This window comes from Sorghum bicolor, chromosome 7 (assembly GCF_000003195.3).
Source record: "Sorghum bicolor cultivar BTx623 chromosome 7, Sorghum_bicolor_NCBIv3, whole genome shotgun sequence".
Classification (NCBI taxonomy): Eukaryota; Viridiplantae; Streptophyta; class Magnoliopsida; order Poales; family Poaceae; genus Sorghum; species Sorghum bicolor.
The window spans coordinates 332,445-350,873 of NC_012876.2; the positions used below are offsets into that span (position 1 = coordinate 332,445).

General features: G+C 39.3%; 1 protein-coding gene across 1 annotated transcript; it reads left to right on the top strand.

The window, feature by feature from the left end:
* LOC8064327 (indole-2-monooxygenase) lies at positions 10,436-12,836 on the top strand. The gene is made up of 3 exons (XM_002443651.2): positions 10,436-11,064; positions 11,524-11,952; positions 12,057-12,836. The coding sequence occupies exons 1-3, from the start codon at positions 10,510-10,512 to the stop codon at positions 12,681-12,683; spliced, it is 1,611 nt and encodes a 536-aa protein (XP_002443696.1). The 5' UTR covers positions 10,436-10,509; the 3' UTR covers positions 12,684-12,836.

The following is an 18,429-nucleotide window of genomic DNA, read 5'->3' on the forward strand; positions in this document are numbered from 1 at the left end:
GCTATCAAAGGTTATATCTTTTATATTAAGTATGTTATATATTTATGCATTGTCTTTTGATATTACCCTTTATTTGTAGCTATATGTGAGATTTGACTTCTAAAACTCACATATGGTGCGTATCTGATTTTATCCTTAAAATCGGGTATTACAAGCACTCTCATTGGCTATCGAGGAGAGAGATCAAATAGCTAGCGACTCATAAATAGCTAATCTAGCACGATTTTCTAGAAATAACTCTCTCACAATACTCTCCACAATAGCTAGTGTCTTCTTAATAGCTAGTGACTTCCTAAGCTAGCTATTTGCAAATTGTTATTAAGAGCCAATAACATTTTTCTTAAAATCAAATAGCTAGCAATTGAATACCATTGCGGCATCCCTCTCAAAGAACCTGTAAAGGCGGCAGCTTGATAGCAGTAGGTGTAGTAAGTAGGAAGCACCATCGCAACAACAACAGCAGGGGAACGATCGACCAGGTGAGGCACTCCAAACTGCGGACGATCGAGTTGTATATTTTGGGAATATTGGAGAGGAATTGGAAGGACATTAATGCCATTAAAATGACAACTTCTAATGCGTAATCGCCAAGGTGGTTGCGCGTTCAGAGCTGGATGCTGCATGCAGCCATTTCCATTTCCTTGGGTGCAGAGGCGTGTGAAGGAAGACAGATGGGGGACAATGAATGTGGCTAGGAAACTAATCGATGTGACTTGGGTCTTGTTTAGTTCCGAAAAGTGAAAAGTTTTCGGTACTGTACCATTTCGTTTGTTTGTGACAAATATTATCCTATCATAGACTAACTAGGATCAAAAGATTCGTCTCGTGATTTACAGCTAAACTGTGTAATTAGTTTTTGTTTTCGTTTATATTTAATGTTTCATGCATGTGCCATAAGATTTGATGTGACGGGAAATCTTGAAAACTTTTCGGTTTTCAGAGTGAACTAAACAAGGCCTTGCTCAACATTTACAAAAAGTCTATACCGACATAGCACGGTATTTATGAAGAGAGAGATTATAAAAGTTTTATAGAAGTAGAAAAAGTTTCATATAATAATAAAATTCTTCTATACTATTTTTATAAATATATATGACCGTTGAATTAAAAACTAGGACACACTATCGGAGAGCCGGCCTTTGCCATGTGTCCGTCTGTTTGCTGTTAGCAACACACGACAAAGACCGGGTTTGTCGTGTGCTCAGTCCACACACACAGTAAACGCCAATCACAGTATACCTGGATTTTGTCGTGCGTTGCACACAGCAAACACCAGACACATGGCCGTCAGATTCAGTATATATATATATACTGAATCTTTTTTACACGTACGAGTAATTACACGCATGCAAAGACACTCACGGGAAACGTCGGGGAAGGAAACGGAACGAAAACGTGGAGGGTGGGGTGCGGCGCGTTTGCTGTACACTAACGGGTTCAGATCGATAGCATCTCAATGGCCTGTTACGGGTGTGTTATGTACGTGTATTTTTTTAAGAGTACATACGATGGATAATGATTATTAATCATGGGAGGTGCACCTGGCCGTATATATTTATTAACGGAGGACATTAGGGATGCGGCCCGTTAGTGGAGAGAACAGGTTTGGATACAAAATCGGTTAAGTACTGCTACTCTGTTCGCTAATTTCAATGCCGTTTGAATGTTACCATACACGTCCATGTTTTGTGGTGTGAGTTTGTTAGCATATTTCAAATAAAAGTGGGTATTAAATTCTGTATAAACTTATATGCTTGTGTGATTAAAGTATGGATGCATACTTTAATAAAAAAATGAATATATATTTGTATACTTGTACTTGGGAGTATATCCTATACTCAAGGAGTATATCTATATACTCAAGGAGTAATTTAGTGTTTATTATATCCGTATACTTATACTTGGGAGTATGTCCATATACTCAGAGATTATTTTGTGTGATTAAAGTATGGATGCATACTTTAATAAAAAATGAATATATATTTGTATACTTGTACTTGGGAGTATATCCTATACTCAAGGAGTATATCTATATACTCAAGGAGTAATTTAGTGTTTATTATATCCGTATACTTATACTTGGGAGTATGTCCATATACTCAGAGATTATTTTAGTGTTTATTGTGAGTATGGATACATACGTGTGGGTAGAGAACCAACATGACAACCCTGTTTATGGGCATGGGTGTGTATGAGTACATACATGTTAAGACTGATATGAGTACATACTTGATGTGATAACCTGTTCATGTGGCGTATGTGTTTATTAGGAGTATGAGGAGTATGAATATATACATATCATATTGTGAGTACATACATGTTAAGCAAGAGTATGCATACATACTTGTAAATTTGAAAAGTGCATCCAACATTCGATCAAAGTTTATATTTTTTCCAAACGGAAATAAGAAACTATATATTTTTTTGTAATCATATATAGTTTCTCTTCTAAATCACGTATAAACGAGTGAGTTTCATTTATAAGAAACTACGTTCCAAAATGATCCGGTATATTGTTCTGATAAATGAAGAGGTATGGTATATTCTTCTGGTAACTTGCCTTCGGGAAACGCTTTGTCGTGACAGCTCTACACGCCATGACATTGGTGAGAACGCTAGAAGATGAACTCACGTACCAGCAGCATGCAAGGTCAAAAACGAAATCTGCATCTATCACCTCGCGAGTCTGTCTGATCTGCAATCTGCAAAGATATTAAATTGAAATTAACAAATCGACAACAAGAAGAAGGATTAGTGGATGGAGATCAGGTTTGTACTTATATTTTGTTGGTCGGGAGGACCGCCGGCCAACGCCCGGCGGGCAGCACGACGACGTGAGCGCTTTTGGATAGACAACATGCGTGTGCAGATCTGCATGGTAGGAGGCGGCCGGCCATGGTCACCAGGCACAAGGAGATCGAGAAACGTATCAAGATAAGAGGATCTAGCAACAAGATCAATGGAATCAATAGTATCTAGATCGATCTACTATATACGAGAAGATTAGATTTTAGGATAAACATATTGATCACGAACAGGAAAGATTGGGACGGTCTCAACAAACCAGATGAATCAAAATATCGTGCCGCCGCCACCGTCGCCGAATATCCTATTGCCTCTAGACGCCATAAATGACGGTAAAATCTCTTATATAGGATGGATATTAACGGGTTAGTTTGTTTTGACCCGCTTCCGAGATGAGGACTGACTTCACAACTCCGTCATCGGCCCGTTACATACGACGACGCGCATGGGACTGGCTGAACTTCGCGTGCGTGTACTAACCATCGGAGTAGCTACACGTCGATGTAAAAAGGAATTACCCCCTCTCTCTCTCTCTATATATATATATATATCCTACTACTAAAAAGCCTCAAAATAAATCGTCGACCCGGTCAATTCGCTCGCCTGCACCATGCGCTGCGCTGCACCATGCGTCGCTTAAACTCTTGGGCCGTATTTCCCATAGGCTCTCACTCCAAGGCTGCCAGGCTCCTTGCGACCACTAGAATAGGGAGAGAGATGGAGAGCAGTCAAACATGCCCACGCCTGCAATACTTTGAAAGAGCAGCCTAAGCACCGAGAAATGTATTTAAAAAATATTGTTCAAACATGAACTAAGTAAATTTAAAAATTTTGTCTCATAAATTACAAGTACATTGTGTAATTAGTTATTTCTTTCATTTCACAAATTACAGATTAACTGTACAATTAGTTTTTATTTTCTTCTATATTTAAATACTCCATGTATGGGACCAAAAATTCGATGCGACAAAAAATCTTAAAAATTATTACGAAGTAAACAAGGCAGGTCTGCGCATGCCAGCCATGGACAGCGGCAAGTCATGCAGGCTATGCATGCCGGTCAGCATGTGCCTAGGCTAGGCCTAGGGACTAGGTAGTGGAGTGGATACTGTATATAGGGAGTGCAATAAAAATATGATTAGAATACAAAAGCGTGCAAGGCCTTGTTAAGTTCTGATTTTTTTTATTTCGTTACTTTAATATTTTCATTTTTATTTGAAAATATTATCTAATCATGGACTAACTGCGCTCAAAAGATTCATCTCGTGATTTACACGTAAACTGTGCAATTAGTTTTTGCTTTTATCTATATTTAATGCTAGATGTATGTGGCGTTAGATTTGATGTGACGGATAATTTTGAAAAGTTTTTGGTTTTCAGGGTGAACTAACTTGTTTAGATCCAAAAAGTTTTTGGATTTCGATACTGTAACACGTTTACCTGAAAACCAAAATACCACGTTAACATATGTAGCATTTCTGAAAAGTTTTTGGTTTTCAGGGTAAATATTGTCCAATCATGAAATAATAAGGTTTAAAAGATTCGACTCACGATTTACAGATAAACATACAATTAGTTTTTATTTTTATCTATATTTAGTGCTCCATATATGTGCCGTAGATTCAATGTGATAGGAAATCTTGAAAAAAATTTAGTTTTTGGGTGAACTAAATAAGACCTAAACAAGGCCTAGGCCTTGTCTCTCATGGATGGCATTGCTGGAAGAGGACGAGGAGCACAACACGGAGCAGGGAGGGAAGCATAGCAGTGTCACTGGGGAAGTGACGGGGGCGGCAAGCCCAACGCGGCAACGCCTAGAGAGCATAGCAGGGAGAGCACTCGAGTAGATGGGAGATTTTGATGAGATTTGTAGAGAGGCAGGATTGGTGGAATTTTTTAGGCCCTGTTTAGATTGGACATAAAATTTTTTTGATGTCACATGATTGTGTTGGAAGAATGTCGGAAGGAGTTTTTATAAACTAATAAAAAAACAAATTACATAGCTCGTTAGGAAACTGCAAGACAAATCTATTAAGCATAATTAATCTGTCATTAGCACATGTGGGTTACTGTAGCACTTAAGGCTAATCATGAAGTAATTAGGCTTAAAAGATTCGTCTCGCGATTTTCAACCAAAATGTGTAATTAGTTTATTTTTTTATGTATATTTAATGTTCCATGCATGTGTCCAAAGATTCGATGGGATGTGTGGAATTTTGGGTGGGAAACTAAACATGGCCTTACTTCGACCATGGCCGTCTTATCTCACCTCAGAATTAATGCGGTTCTAATTCTTTTTATTATCTCTTTCTGTTAGGCCAAATAAACTCACCTCCATTATAAAAAAATAATATACAATAATAATCAAAGCGAAAATTCCTACAAGTTTAAGAGGAAGCAGTTTTCTATTAGACTCACCTTTGCCATGACAATTAACAAGGCGCAAGGGCAAACTATCCCTAATGCTGGTGTGTATTTGCCTGAACCAGTATTCTCACATGATCAGTTGTATGTTGCGCTATTTAGAGCCACTGCTAGATCGAACATTAAGATCCTTGCCATCCCACCCATTGATAAGAAGAATACGAAAAGGAAGACAAAAATAAATGATAAATACACGAAAAATATTTTCTACAAAGAGGTTCTCACTTCATGATAATGTATTTGTCTTCTGTTTTGCAGAGCTGTTATATTCTTATATTTATGTCCTTAGATATTGACGTATTGTATACATCTGAATTTTAGATAATAATAGAGGAAGTCAGAAAGAAATTAGAGACAAGTAGCTATGACTTACTCACGTGTTATTGATGTTTTAGTTTCGCAATCAAATTTAGAGTTATATTTTAGTTATCTATCTTTCTTAAAGATTTATGTAATATGGTTGGTATCAACATTATAAAACACTCTCATATATATGTTATTGTGGTATTTAGTATTCCCGTTGCAACTCACGGGCACTTAACTAGTATATATATATATATATATATATATATATATATATATATATATATATATATATATATATATATATATATATATATATATATATGAAAATTCCTTTCTACACGCACGAGTATCTACTCCGACGTAGCTACACGCGTGAATTCTTCCCTCTCGTGTATATCCCGCAGCACATAGCTAACGGGTGGCGTCGGGGCGTGCGGCCCATTTCCGAGCTAACGGGTTTGAAGCACGAGTATGCGGATCGCTCGCATGTATCCAAGATCTACGCGAACTAGCCGGCACATGCATGTGTACAGGATGTACACGAATATTATTATTATTTAATAAATGATTAGGGGAGCGCCTCTATAGGAAAATTCCTTTCTACACGCACGAGTATCTTCTCCGACGTAGCTACACGCGTGAATTCTTCCCTCTCGTATATCCCGCAGCACATAGCTAACGGGTGGCGTCGGGGCGTGCGGCCCATTTCCGAGCTAACGGGTTTGAAGCACGAGTATGCGGATCGCTCGCATGTATCCAAGATCTACGCGAACTAGCCGGCACATGCATGTGTACAGGATGTACACGAATATTATTATTATTTAATAAATGATTAGGGGAGCGCCTAGCCAGATAAGTATTAAAAAAAACGTTCAATTGTTCACAGACGTTCTTTTCTGCAAGTAAAGTATGAACGCATACTTTAATAAAAAAAATTGAGTATACTCGAGTATGAACGCATACTATTTAATAAGAAAAATTGAGTATACTTTAATAGAGTATGGACGCATACTTGTAGAGTATGTCTATATACTCAGAGAATTACTTTAGTATTTATCTTATAGAGTATGTATTTTTATTGATATTTTTTTCGAGACAAAAATTGGTACGTTTATGGGGAACTTTTTTTACTCTGCTAAAAAAAGTTTCCTACAAATGTACCAATGTTTGTCCTCGAAAAAAAATCGGTGAAAATACATACTCTATAAGATAAACACTAAAGTAATCCTCTGAGTATATGGACATACTCGAAATACAAGTATGCGTCCATACTCTATTAAAGTATACTCAATTTTTCTTATTAAAGTATATGTTCATACTCGAGTATAGTCAATTTTCTTATTAAAGTATGCGTTCATACTTTGCAGAAAAGAACGTTTGTGAACAATTGAACTTTTTTTTCGTAATACTTATCCGGCTAGGAGCTCCCCTAATCATTTATTAAATAATAATAATATTCGCGTACATCCTGTATACATCGCGTAGATCTTGTTGGATACATGCCAGCGATCCTCATACTCGTGCTTCGAACCCGTTAGTTCGGTAATGGGCCGCACCCCCGACGCCACCCGTTAGCTACGTCTGCGGGATGGCTCGAGCCCTCGGATGCGTATAATAAAGACTCGGAGTAGTTACTCGTACGTGTAAATAAAACGTGTCATATATATATATATATATATATATATATATATATATATATATATATATATATATATATACACACACACCGTATATAGATATAGATACCCGGCTGCTTCAACGTACATAATTAAGTGTACATTATCGAACCGGACAACCGGCTGCCAACAACGTTCACGTCTGATTGCAATTGCAATGTTGTTGCTTTGTGGTCGTTGTCACTTGGCTCGTCCCCATCAACTTCCAAGTGTGCCATATCATGCGCTAGCTGATGCGTAATATAGTCCATATGCATTATATATTTATATTGATCGGTCGACCGTACTCTTTTTTTTTTTAGTTTTATTTGCGAAACAATCGATCGGCCGCCGATGCATGATTTCTATCTAGTATAAGTCAAGAACACTGGCGTTTAGGTAAACTTGAAAGTAACACTAACTATTACTTAGTGAATGTCAATATCATTGTTTTGGCAGAGCGAATGATATGATGCCTCGTAATATGCATTGTTAATTCATGATATGATATGATATGATATGATATGATATGATATGATATATATATATATATATATATATATATATATATATGCTCCGCCTCTAGATAGACACACGGCAGCAATATGATTCGACTGAGATGGTATCTTTCGATTTTGAATTCAGGATCTTCTTCAGGGGCCTCACTCTGTTTCTTTGCTACCTACCACTGCGTGCTTGTCTAATTTTTAGTTGATGTCGTTTTAAACTAGTAGCAAGAAGAAGTTATCCTAGCTCCCAGATTATATGGGGATCTAATCTACCTCGGATTTCGTCGCTAGCTAGCTCTTGTTTTTTTTTTCTTAGGTATCCTGCCCTTTTTCATATGTATCGTATCGTCTTGCCTGCTTATTAATCGATTATATTATCTTATTACTATAAGGTAGTATTAGGACATGCTAAACAGTGTGAGATAGTTACCGGAATAATATTAACTTTTAGCACATAATTCATAATTAATATAAATAGCTCCACATGACAACTTCACGTGATTTTGGAGAGTGTGAGAATGAGATTATAGTTCTTGGCCAAGAGATAGCTTTTTTACTCTCTTTTATTAAAATATACTATTAATGCTAGCTCAAAAGTCACTATGAAAGAAGCCACAAGAGTCCCTAGATATTATATCATATTTATATCTGATCTCTAATACAAAGAGCAAAAATTTTCTTTTTCAAAATTTCCGGCATTCACTCTCTTCCGAGTTTGTCATCCCCTCCACTCACTCAAGCATAAGAGTCATGTCCAGTTTTATTAAAAATAGTAATACATGACAAATTAGAGATAAGAATCCTAATGTAATTAGTTTGTTGTCTAGTTCATGACCTAAACCCGTTGCCACCGCACGTCACTCTCTCCCATCCTCATCTCACTTTTGCTATCCCCACACGCCTCCAATCGAAAGGCATCACGATCCAATTCCATCACGAGAGTACAAGAACATGGTTTAAACAATGTATATATTTCTAGCCACGGTACGAAGTTCAATTCCAAGATGTATTATATTAGATGAATAATCGTCGCATAAACCTCTAAGCCGTAAGTCGTCTAGGTGAACATATAATAAGTTGTATGCTCTGTGGCAACATGAGCATATTTACTAGTAATAACAAGTTAACCATGATATATGCAGAGGAGGCCACGTCATGCTGTTTATATTTGTAACATAGCATTTCTCCTTGTTTAGTAGGGTTTTGTTGCGAACTACTTCACCCAATAAGCCAGAGAAACAAGAGAAAGCCATGTTGGTGTGCTCGCGCCCTTCTAGTACCACTACCAGAAAAAAGTTTCTCTTTGTCAGCGAGATCACAATCACCCCCCGTCAGCGCCAAGGAATGAAGCTCGAGAGGCATGCGCAACATGTGCCAAAAGCTTCCTAGCGAGCACACATGTGACCGCAAGTCTGGCCTGAGCACAAAGGTTGCACTCATCGGACTCATGTAGTCCATGGCACCGCCTCCGGTTAGCCATCCGCAGATGGCAATGCAATGCCAACCAGAAGAATAGCTTGACTTTGGGAGGGTGCCTGAGCACAAAGGTTGCACTCATCGCGCCAAGAAGATGATGATCCAATGAAGAAAGCCGTGCATGTATGCTGATGAAGCAGCGTATTTGCTGTTTGGTGACCATTTACACACAAATCGGTCGAATTGAGGTGTGGTCACAGCTAAAACGGATCAAATACTGACGGATATCATTAATATTATATTTGTTTTCGTATTTTTTTGTCGGATTCAGATTCGAATACAGGTATTGTCAGCCGTGCCAAAAAAGATACGATTGGATGTCAATATCATAAATATGTAATTTCAGTATTCGGATATAGATACAGTATAGGATTTGAATATCTAAACTCATATATATATATATATATATATAACGTGTACAAATTGTCTCATATATAATTGGACCGGATATATAGCTAATTAAGGTTGCGGTGATATGATGTTGCGCGCGTATGGGTAGCTGCTAGTAGCTAGTATCATCGATCTTTTGTCACTTTCCAAAGAAACAAAGGTCTCACTTGCCATATCCAGGCCGGGTCGCTCCTCCCTTGCCACGCTGTTCTTCCGATCCCTTGCCTTGCCACGCGCTGCTCTTCCTTTCCCGCAAGTCCTATCTCTGATGCCGCCTTTGTTCCTCGATCCACCGCCTATCGCACGTACCAGCAGGCCAAACCGAGCCCTCAATCTCTGACCGGCTGCCGGCCATGCATCCCTGGCAGCCTGACAAATGATGGCCGACGAGAGATGCAAAGGAAAAAAGAAAATCTATGTCCATTATTCAGACACGGAGATATGCATCCAAATATGCTGTGCTGTGGTACGGTGCACTAGTTTTTTAGAGAGAATTATTGTTTAGAGGCCTCTAAATAAAACCTGGTGTTTGGAGTTTTTTTTACAGTCTCTTGGAGATGCTCTAAGGGACATATTTTTGTGAGGCAGCACGAACTTGTCCATAAATCATTCAAGGTTGAAAACAGGCGATGCATGCACGAGCACACTTCTATATAAAAGTGGTTCCATTCATTGTATCATGTGTTCCTGATAATTTTAAGACCGCGCTAAGTCTGTCTAGAGACGGAGAGGAGTAGCATTTCATGGTCGTGGTCCTCTATGTCTATCTGCAACCTTTTCTGAATAAACTACAGTCCAAAAAGATGCCTTATTCTTGGTGCAATCACCACCAGGTTTTCTGGCTATATAAAAGGCCACCACCGGGGCAAAGAAACCCAGCTACGACATCGTTCAATTCAGTAGCAAGGTAGCTAGCTAGCCAGCCAGGGGAAGCGTATTGTGATATGGCTGACGCTCAAGGCCACTACGATCAGATTGAGGAGCTGGTGCCGGCGAATTCCAAGTCTCCTCCACAGGTGGCCCTAGTGGTCTCTATCCTGCTCGTCTGTCCTCTGCTCGTCCTCCTCCTGCGCCGCCTCTTTGGAACGACGACGACGACGCCATCGACGGCCAGAGAACAGCTGCTGAGCAAGCTGCCTTCGCCTCCAAGCAGGCTCCCCATCGTCGGCCACCTGCACCTCGTCGGCCCCCTACCGCACATCTCTCTCCGCGACCTCTCTACCAAGCATGGCCGTGATGGCCTCATGCTCCTCCACCTCGGCGCCGTCCCTACGCTGATCGTCTCCTCGCCGAGCGCCGCGCAGGCCGTGCTCCGCACGCAGGACCACATCTTCGCGTCCAGGGCCTACTCCCCGGTCACCGACATCCTCTTCTACGGCTCCACGGACGTCGCCTTTTCGCCCTACGGCGAGCACTGGCGCCAGGTCAAGAAGATCGTCACCACGCACCTCCTCACCAACAAGAAGGTCCGGTCCTACCGCCATGCACGCGAGCATGAGGTAATTAGAGCTTGTTTTGCACGGCTCAACTTCACTAGTAAAGCTGTTTTTTTAGAAAATAGCTTCATGAGTGACTTTCTAGACGGAGCTGAGCTGTTTTGGAAAAAGTGTTTGGCAAAATAGCTTCACCAACTACTTCATGCATAGTTGAGAGAGAGAAATGAGGGAGGAGCTACAATAAGCTACTTTTTTCTAGCTTCATCCAACTTATGTCTTTGTGAGAGGAGGAGAAAAACAGCTTCACCCATGAAGCTGTTTTGGAAATAAGTGTTTGGCAAAAAAAACAGCTCACAATAGCTCATGAAGCTGTTGTGAGCTGTACCAAACAGGCCCTTAATAACCATGCGTCAACTTCAGCAATCACTGAGATATATATATATATATATATATATATTACCTTATATATTGTTCAGGACGATGATGATGCATGATTGCCTGAAATTAAATAATTCACAACAGGTGAGGTTGGTGGTCGCTAAGATCCGTGAGGCCGCCACCGCAGGCACTGCTATCGACCTGAGCGAACTGCTCAACGCCTTCGCAAACGACATCGTGTGTCACGCTGTGTCTGGCAAGTTCTTCAGAGAGGAAGGCCGGAACAAACTTTTCCGGGAGCTCGTCGAGGCGAACTCGTCACTCATAGGGGGTTTCAACGTAGAGGACTACTTCCCGGTGCTGGTGAAGCTGGACATCATCAAGAGGATGGTTTGTGCAAAGGCACAAAAAGTGAACAAGATGTGGGACGATTTGCTCAATACGCTCATCGATGACCATGCAAGCAGGCCAGCGTCAGAACGTGATGGGGAGGAGAGTGACTTCATCGATGTCTTGCTCTCCCTTCAACAAGAATATAACCTCACCAGAGATCATATTAAGGCACAGCTGGTGGTATGTAATGAGGGACCTGACCTCACCCACAACTACCACCTACATATATATGTTATATATGTACAACATTTATGCTACTGATTCTGTTATATTTATGTTTGTAGGTCATGTTTGAAGCTGGCACAGATACATCATTCATAGTGCTGGAATACGCGATGGCTCAGCTCATGCGAAACCCCCGCCTCATGAACAAGCTACAAGCCGAGGTGAGAAGCACTATAGCCAAGGGAAAAGAGATAGTTACCGAAGACGAGCTTAACAGTTTAGCCTACCTAAAGGCAGTCATCAAAGAGACACTCCGACTCCATATGCCGGCACCACTCATGGTGCCCCATCTCTCCATGGCTGATTGCAACATAGAAGGATACACGATACCTTCAGGAACACGTGCCATTGTTAATAGCTGGGCTCTTGCAAGAGATCCTAGCTATTGGGAGAAAGCAGATGAGTTCATGCCTGAGCGGTTCATGGAAGGTGGTAGCGCCGCAGCTATGGACAATAAGGGAAACGATTTTCAATACTTGCCATTTGGGGCAGGGCGAAGGATATGCCCGGGTATAAATTTTGCAAGTTCTTCTATCGAAGTCATGCTGGCAAATCTTATCTACCACTTTAATTGGGAGTTACCTATGGAGTTAGCAGAGACTGGCATCGATATGACTGAATCATTTGGGGTGACGGTGCATCGTACGGAGAAACTCCTTCTTGTCCCTATAGCTGCACAAGATTAATGGATGTCTATAGAGTTATTTATGTACGCAATAGATCAAGGACTCATCACATGTGCACTACCTATTATTATGCATCATACTTGTGGGCTTTGGACTTCTTGTCAAGCACGCATATATACTAAATAAAGAAAGAATGCATTGCAACCTTTCACCATGCATCAAACGGTTATCATATTTGTGACGCACAATTAACCAACAAATTAGTTCTAGAATAGTCAGAGCGGTGAATATGGGAACCAAAAATTCTTCACACGGAAGAAGTAAGGCATTTGTCCCAAGTGACCCAGGGGCCTCTATTTTAACACAATAACCAAGATCACATAGTTACAAGTAGTCTTAACTAACCTAGGAAAGAAACTAAATAAAAAACAGGCATGAAAGCAAAACGCGAGAGAACAATCAAAAGCACCAAATTAATTAAAGACCATATCATCACTACCGGACTAAGTTCAGCCATTTTTCCTATGTAAACGTGGAACCTCTGGCCTGAACCTTTGAAAGCATTTAGGACTAAGTTTCTCTATCTTGGAGAGATCAAAACATCAGGACTTCTTTCAAAAACTTTCAAAATGAGCACAGAGAAACAACTTAAAAGATTTGGCCTGAACCTTTGAAAGCATTTAGGACTAAGTTTCTCTATCTTGGAGAGATCAAAACATCAGGACTTCTTTCAAAAACTTTCAAAATGAGCACAAAGAAACAACTTAAAAGATTTGGCCTGAACCTTTGAAAGCATTTAGGACTAAGTTTCTCTATCTTGGAGAGATCAAAACATCAGGACTTCTTTCAAAAACTTTCAAAATCAGCACAGAGAAACAACTTAAAAGATTTGGTACGATAAGTAAAAATACAATCAAAGGACCTCCAAATCAGGTGATACGACTTCAGCCATGGCTGGTACATACATATACACACTACGCTAGAACGTGCAATCACTACCGGTGCTTGAGACGATAATGACTACTAATCATGGCCGGATTGTAAGATGAGCATCTAGAAAATTAGCGGGAAGCTAATAACCCTGTAATGATAGTACCTATCACTGCTGGGTAAAACCACGCCCCCACAATGATATAACACTAACGACTCAACACTACCGGCCGATTCCTTGGCTTTGTCGAGTGCCTGTGGCACTCGGAAAAACCCATATTGCACTCGGCAAAGGCTATGAGCTGAGAGTGGTAGTTAGAATATCACTATCTATTTTTGTTCTTCTTTGGATCTACCTAACTATCATTGATTCTCTATTGTTGATTCCACCTACCACCATTGCTTCTTGCTATAAAACCTACCATCCCAGCCGGCACTACTGATTCCCTGGATTTGCCGAGTGCCTGTGGCACTCGGCAAAGAAGCTGTCGACAAAGCTATCTTTGCCGAGTGTCATTTGTGAACAAATCTATTTTCACTTTGTCAAATGAAGAAATGAGCAAAATAAAGGTTACAAATCTTGAGAGGTTATACAACTTTGTAGTTGAAAATCTTTTGATTTGAATTCGTTTGGCTTCAAAATTTTATTTGAAATTTCTTTGCCGAGGGTAAAAACACTCGGAAAGGTCTTTGCCAAGTGTTTTTTTTTGACACTCGGCAAAGAAGCCTCTTTACCAAGTTTTTTTTGCCGAATGTTTTTTTTGGCACTTGACAAAGAGCTTCATTACCGAGTGATGGAAAAAAAATACTCGACAAACCTTCTAACACTTGGCAAAGAGCCAGATTCCAGTAGCACGGTCGATTCCGTATTCAACGAAATAAATCGAATTAACTTGTAGTATCCATATTGCTCTCTATAGGAGAAAGCTCTCCATATACACCTTTCTAGCAGTTCGTAGCTACTTAAAGATATTAAAGATATTAGGAGAATGTTTGTGAAGATAGCCCGATCGACGCTAAGGCCTTGGTAGCAAATATAATGCTATTTGGCACCCCAGTTGACTGGTAGACGCGAAGGAATGGAGCAACACACACGTCTTCCCCGGGCCTTGTTGGTCTGTCTGCTCCATTAATTGCCTTATTCTGAGGTTTGAGGATTTTTTTTTAACAATAACATATCATATATATTAAAGCAGTCATAGTACAAGAAGGTTCCCAAAGGGAGACTTTGATACAACGAGGACCTCTGACCAGAAATAAAGACAGCAGCGTCGACTAAGGCGAAGAGATAGACTATTCAGCCAGCGAGGGGAAAACGCAGAGACGTCCAAGACGCGTGCACCCAGATAGATTGACCGCGCACTGCGACGGTTGGAGGGGGGTCGGTTAAGCCATTGAAGAAGGCCTGAGGCGCAAGGCTTTTAATTTGGATGGACACACGTACGCATGGTGGTCGCAGGCCTGCGATAGAGGCATACTCCTTCCGTCTCAAAAATGACGACCATCTATCTTATTACAGTTTTTTATATAAATATCATCTATTTTTATATAACTTATTTAATCATTAAAAATATTTTAATGATGATTTATCTATTTTAGAATTTATAAACTTTTTTAAATAAGATAAACAGTTAAATATGATTAATTAAAGTGAAAAATATCGGTTTTTTGAGACGAATGGAGTATAGAGCAAGCAGCAATGAAGGTCAGTCGTCGCTCCATGGCTGCTGGTGGAGATCAATAAAACCACGTACGGTAGGCTAGGCGCTGAATGGTGAGGTCTTATGTTGTGTGATGGCATCAGGATGGATCAAGGTCTTGTTTAGTTCCAAAAAATTTGCAAATTTTTTTAGATTTTTTGTCACATCGAATCTTCGATACATGCATGGAGCACTAAATATAGACAAAAATAAAAACTAATTATATAGTTTACTTGTTATTTGTGAGACGAATCTTTTGAGCCTAGTTAGTCCGATCGAAATATCAACATTTGGATAGCAAATGAATGTGGATATTTGTTGATAGGTCATACAACCCACAGACGGAACTCTATTTCTTAACCATGTAATATTTTTTGTATGTGGTTAAGATTAACTATAAATAAATTTTTGTATACCGTGATGTGGCTATTTGATAGAGAATGTATAAGAATAAATAGGAGCAATATGATTACAATATATTTTTTTAGAAACCATTAAAATATTGAATACTCTCTTCGTCCACGAAAGAATCAATTCCTAGAATCCGTGTCAGTCAAACCTTTTTAAGTTTGACTAACTTTATAGAAAAAGTAATAACATCTATGATATAAAATGCACACCTTATAAAAATATATTTTATGATAAATCTAATGATACTAATTTGATACCATAAATCGTAGCATATTTTCCTAGAAATTTGGTCAAAGTTTAAAAACTTTGACATAGAAATTGATTTTTTTAGACGGAGGAAGTATTTTTATAATGGTTGAAGATGTGATGAGAAGTGATTGGTGTGTCTATGGTCAATGAGTCAGAACATTGGAAGTGATGAGAGGCGATGGGAGTAAAGCGATGGAAGACGATAAATGTGTCTATATATTCTATGGGTCATATGCATCATGTTGTCTCCCATCATCTCTAATCGCCTTCGAAATTAAGGAAATTAGGATCCCCAAATACAAAAATGGAATAGAACGGTGTTCTGAAGAGTTTCTCTGTTGCTGTTGTCGAGATTCCCTCACCTATGACGTGCTTTCAGGTCGGAGACTAAACTAGCCAGGCCCGGCTTCGTTTGTACTTCCTCTATCCCAAATTGTAAGTCGTTTAACTTTTTTTACCCTAAGTTTGACCACTCGTCTTATTTAAAAAATTTGTGCAAATATAATCAAATTTAAGTCATTCTTGAAGAACTTTTATTAATAAATCAATACTAAACAAAAAAAGTGATATTTTGTATAAAACTTTGAATAAGACGAGTGGTCAAACTTAATATTAAAAAGTCAAATGACTTACAATTTGGAATGGATTGAGTAGTAGGCTGACAAACGCAGTTTTTTTCCTTCATTTTTCTTGGTTTGTGCTCGCACTAATGACTTTCCTTTTTTTGGAAAAAAAAAATCGCTGCTGAGCACTCGAGTGACTATACTCGCACAAATCAGTTTATTTTTGTGGTAGTTTAATCTCTCTTATATTTTCATACTTCCCTATGAATGTTTTAAATTTGTTCCGTTAACTTTGTTGTTCCTACTATTAGAAATTGTCCTAGATACAAAAATATTTTTCTAGGTATTATAGACTTTCAATGTTCTAGGTATTTGTTTAAGTTGGAACAATCTCATCATCACCCTTTTACAATTAATAAAAATGATCCAGGTTATAACGAAAATTGCTTAATCAAAAATAATTCCAGCTTAATTAGAAAAAATGTTCAAACAATGCTATATCAATGAAAAGAGGCCGGTCTATGTTGATAAGGAAATGTTTTAGGTTATTAAATAAAATTATCTTTTGAGAAAAGTTATCCAAACATGCTTCAGGTCTTATTTTCAAGCTCTCGTCATAGCCAACAGAAAGGTGTAACCAAAATTTAAGTTGCATGATCAGTTTGAAAACTAACTTTTTGATACATGGTTTTCCAAATTATAAGTTGCTTTGACTTTTTGGTTCATAGATTTTATTATGTATTCAGACATATTATTTATCTAGATGAATAACAGAAATAGACGTGCAAAAAAATTGAAAGCGACTTATAATTTGGAACTGAGGGAGAACCGAATACCAAAAAAAAAACAAAATCTTTCTCTAACTTGTGATTTAGGACTCTTACTCTGTATTGATTTAGACGCAAGTTATTCTAACTTGTATGAACACGGGGTACAGGGGCGGATTTGGGCCTAGGGCAACTAGGGCCATGGCCCTGGCCCAAAAAACCCTTATATATATAGTTGTATGTAATTTTCTGGCCTGATACTAGACATTGGCCCAAATGTATACACCCCAACCAGTCGAGAGATGAGAGGCCGACTCCATGTTCTGAGTCGCTGCTAACCCAAGCGCCAGCGGCCGTCCTTCGGCTGTCGTCCTCCCGCAGTCCCGTCGCCGGGCATAGGTCCTCCACATGCCAATCCTCTCGGCCTCGGCGCCACTGCTCGTGTAGCTCGGCACGGCGGTGTCCGCCTGGGCGCGGCCGCCCCACGACCACGTACACTAGATGGTGCCCTGCGGCCAGCATCTTGGTGCAAGCCGTTAGCACCAGCAACACGCAACAGGCAGGCGCAGGCCACAGCCCACATATCTGCTAGAGTACTGCTATGTGTTCTGTTGGACTATGACTCACCGATTACAAGAGGATCAGTTGAATAACCCTTGGTAATTCTTCCCCGTTCTCGAATCTAAGTTCTATTCTAATTTTTTAATCTAAGTTCTCAAATCTAAAAAATTTTCTTGTGTATTCAAGCATGGAATTAAGATATATGTACCATCTAAATATTTGTATTTACAAGCTAGTTTGTTATCTGTCTTTTTAGGACCAGTATGGTTAGTATTTTAACCCAGTGCGGAACATAAGGCACTTAGACGGTGGCTCTAGGCGTCAAAATCGACGAGCTCCACCATTAACAGGGTATATATATAAGTCCAGATAAAAAAAAAACTTTTCATCGTTCGGCAGTTAGAGGAAGACTGACAAAAAAAGATGGACGAAAAAAAGCCTAAAATTTTATCTCTTTATTATTAGGTATAGATATATATATAATTAGGTAATAGAGATATAGATATAGATTTGATAGCTTTTTTTCTCGATCCACAACTTATTATTTCTATGAAGAATAAAACGTAACCTGAAATACCATGCCTTCACTTCTGGACCATCCACCAAAGAAGAGCAGCAGCATACA

What these genes read in the sequence shown, in the direction of transcription:
- LOC8064327 (XM_002443651.2), top strand. Translation starts at nt 10,510, where the DNA reads ATGGCTGACGCTCAAGGCCACTACGATCAGATTGAGGAGCTGGTGCCG. An exon ending in GCCATGCACGCGAGCATGAG is followed by an intron (nt 11,065 to 11,523) that starts GTAATTAGAGCT and finishes AATTCACAACAG; the next exon opens with GTGAGGTTGGTGGTCGCTAA. An exon ending in ATATTAAGGCACAGCTGGTG is followed by an intron (nt 11,953 to 12,056) that starts GTATGTAATGAG and finishes TTATGTTTGTAG; the next exon opens with GTCATGTTTGAAGCTGGCAC.